This window comes from Orycteropus afer, unplaced genomic scaffold (assembly GCF_000298275.1).
Source record: "Orycteropus afer afer isolate SDZICR_OR568_19922 unplaced genomic scaffold, OryAfe1.0 scaffold00435, whole genome shotgun sequence".
NCBI lineage: Eukaryota > Metazoa > Chordata > Mammalia > Tubulidentata > Orycteropodidae > Orycteropus > Orycteropus afer.
Window position 1 is genome coordinate 2,133,265 of NW_006922022.1, and position 3,052 is coordinate 2,136,316.

General features: G+C 38.9%; 1 protein-coding gene across 1 annotated transcript in view; it reads right to left on the reverse strand.

Moving 5' to 3' along the window:
• Positions 1-3,052, reverse strand: part of CCDC171 (coiled-coil domain containing 171) — a 466,256-nt gene that overhangs the window by 448,606 nt on the left and 14,598 nt on the right. The window contains exon 3 of the mRNA XM_007954161.2: positions 2,207-2,381. Within this exon, the coding sequence (XP_007952352.1) occupies positions 2,207-2,381 (175 nt within the window). The remainder of the gene's footprint in view (positions 1-2,206; positions 2,382-3,052) is intronic.

The following is a 3,052-nucleotide window of genomic DNA, read 5'->3' on the forward strand; positions in this document are numbered from 1 at the left end:
TTTTTTTTTTTCCCAATTTGGGACTATTAAAAATGGAGCTGCTATGAAATTCTTAGCTGTTTTTCTTTCTTGTGGGGAAATAATAAAAAGTGAAATTGTGAGGTCATGGAATAAATGAATATTTATTTTACAAGAAATTGCCAGGCTGTATTCCAAAATGGGAGCTCTGGTGGCGTAGTGCCTAAGGCATTTGACTGCTACCAGAAGGCTGGAGGTTCAAACCCACCAGCCATTCTTCGGAAGGAAGGTGGGCAATCTCCTTCCATAGTGATCTGACTTGACAGCAGTGAATTTGTTTTGTTTTTTTTTGTTTTTTTTGTTTTTTTTTTTATTCCTAAGTGGGTGTGCAATTTTATCCTCCTGCTAACAAAGTGGGAGAGTTCCAATTGTTCTACATCCTCATCAACAATTGCTAATGACAGTCTTTTCAATTAGAGCTATTTGATGAGAATGTGTAGTTGGTGTACAGTGGTAGTCACTAGTTATAATTTATATTTCCCTGATGACAAGTGAGGTTAAGCATTTTGACACGTGATTAAAAGCCATTCCTATTTCTTCGTCTGTAAAGTGTTTGTTAAAATCTTTTGACTTTGGGCAAGTAACTATGCATTTTCCTTGGAGTTCTATTACCTCATAGTAAATGAAGATAATTAATTTTATATAGAGCCTTCCAATTCCTTTACTCCTAAATTCCAAGATAGTGGTGTAAATATTAAATGGCAATATCAATCAAAAAATATCTAACCAAGGTCAAAATAACACAAGACAGCTAGCCAAAACTAAACGTTGTAACTTTTACAATAATTACACTTTAACATGTGTTTTGCCCCATACAGTTCACAAAGTACTTTCATTATGTCCTTTCATCCTTAAAACAACCTAGGCTCAAAGATCAGCACGTAAGTGGTTAAATCAGGACCTAAAGCTAAACTTCCTAAATTCATGTTAAGTATGAACAAGAACGTTCACAGCAGCCCTGTTCTTAATAGCCAAACAATGGCACCACCCAAATGCTCACTAATGTTGTTGTTGTTGTTTGCCATCGAGTCGGACCAACTCATAGCGACTCCTCCTTAGATTTCTGAGGCATTATCACTACAGAAGTAGATTGCCCAACCTTCCTTCTGAGGAGTGGCTGGTGGGTTTGAACCACCAGGCTTCTGGTTAGCAGTCAAGTGCCTTAGGCACTACACTACCAGAGCTCCCAATGCTCATTGATAGTAAATGGATAAAAATAATTATAATATGTTCACACAATATAATACCTTATACACTAGGCAAAATTCTGTCCATAAATGGCCATTCACAACTTAAAATCCTACCTCTGACCCCATAAGAAATGCATGTACAATAGCAACAATGATATACAATGAAGTTATGTCAAGGATTGAACTTTGTTCCCCCCAAAAAATATACATCAACTTGGCCAGACCATGATTCTCCATGGTTTGGCAGTTATGTAATGACTCAAAATTTGACAGTTAACTAATGATGTGATCATTGCCCATGATGTGATCTGATGTGATTAGCCAATCAGTTGTAAGATGCAACTCCCTTACTCAGGTCACAGACCTGATCCAACGTAAGGGGAATTTTCTTAGGGTGTGGCCTGTATCACCTTTTATATTCTAAGAGATAAAAGGAGAAAGAATCAAAGAGGGACCTCAGTACCATCAACAAAGAAGAGCATGTCCTTTGGACTTGGTCTGTGTGCTGAGAACCTCCTACACACAAAGGAAGATTGATGCCAAGACACATAGAGATCTCCAAGGAACACCAGGCCCAGAGATGCTGAAAGGAGACAAGGGCTTTCCTCCTAAACTATGAGCTAATAGAGAAAGGCACTTAGAGCTAGTGCCCTGAATTCACACTTCTAGCCTCCTAAATGATGAAAACCAAAGAGCCAAACTCAATGCCATCAAGTTGATTCCAACTTATAGTGATTCCTCCTTGGGTTTCTGAGGCAGTATCACTACAGAAGTAGATTGCCCAGCCTTCCTTCTGAGGAGTGGTTGGTGGTTTTGAACCGCCAGCCTCTGGTTAGCAGTCAAATGCCTTAGGCACTACGCCATCAGAGTTCCTAAATGATGAAAATATAAATTTCTGTTTGTTTAAAGCCATCCAACTGTGGTATTTCTGTTTAGAAGCACTAGATAACAAAGATAGGTTACAATCCTAATATGAGAAGAAATAGAAATAGTCTTACCACAGAGCTCTTCTTGGATCCTATGTGCCTCAGCTAACTTTTCTTCAGCAGCTCGTTTTCCAAGACCAGATTCCTTTCTAGCGACAGCCAGGTCATATTCCAGACTTTGTCGCAATGCCTCTCCTTTTTCAACCTCAGATCGCAGCCTGGCAACCTGGCTCTCATAGCTTGCCAGCTAAAAACAGATTTCTAATATCAGGAACCAATATTAAAATATGTCTCCAATATTATGATACCATGCACTCAACAATGAAATTTTTTAGAAAGCCATCTTTCCATAATATTTATAAGGTAAGCAAAGAATTTATAAATTTATGCTTTCTGAAAAACTGGAAAAGAATCACTAGCCTTATTTACCCAATAACACTCATCAATTTTCTTATTTGAAAGAATTCACTAGGAGAAAAAAATCTTATATGAAGTTCTTATAAAACTAAACAGAAATCCCAAATTTTAATCAGAAATAGGTGTACCTAACACCTTGTACCCATTTTTGTTGTTGTTGTCCTTAAATGCTGTCAAGTAAGTTATGACACAGACTCACAGTCACCTCATGTACAACACAATACGTGGTTCTGCACCATCCTCACCTGTTTGAGCCCACTGTTGCAGCCACTGTATCAATTCATCTCATTAAGGGTCTTCCTCTTTTTTCACCAACCCTCTGCTTTAGAAAGTATGATGCCCTTCTCTAAGGAATGTTCCCTACTGATGTTGTTGTTATTGTTGTTAGGTGCCGTCGAGTGCTGTGCGACCCCATGCACAGCAGAACGAAACACTGCCCGATCCCGCGCCAGCCCCACAATCCCTGCTATACTTGAGCCCATCATCGCAGCCACCGTGTCA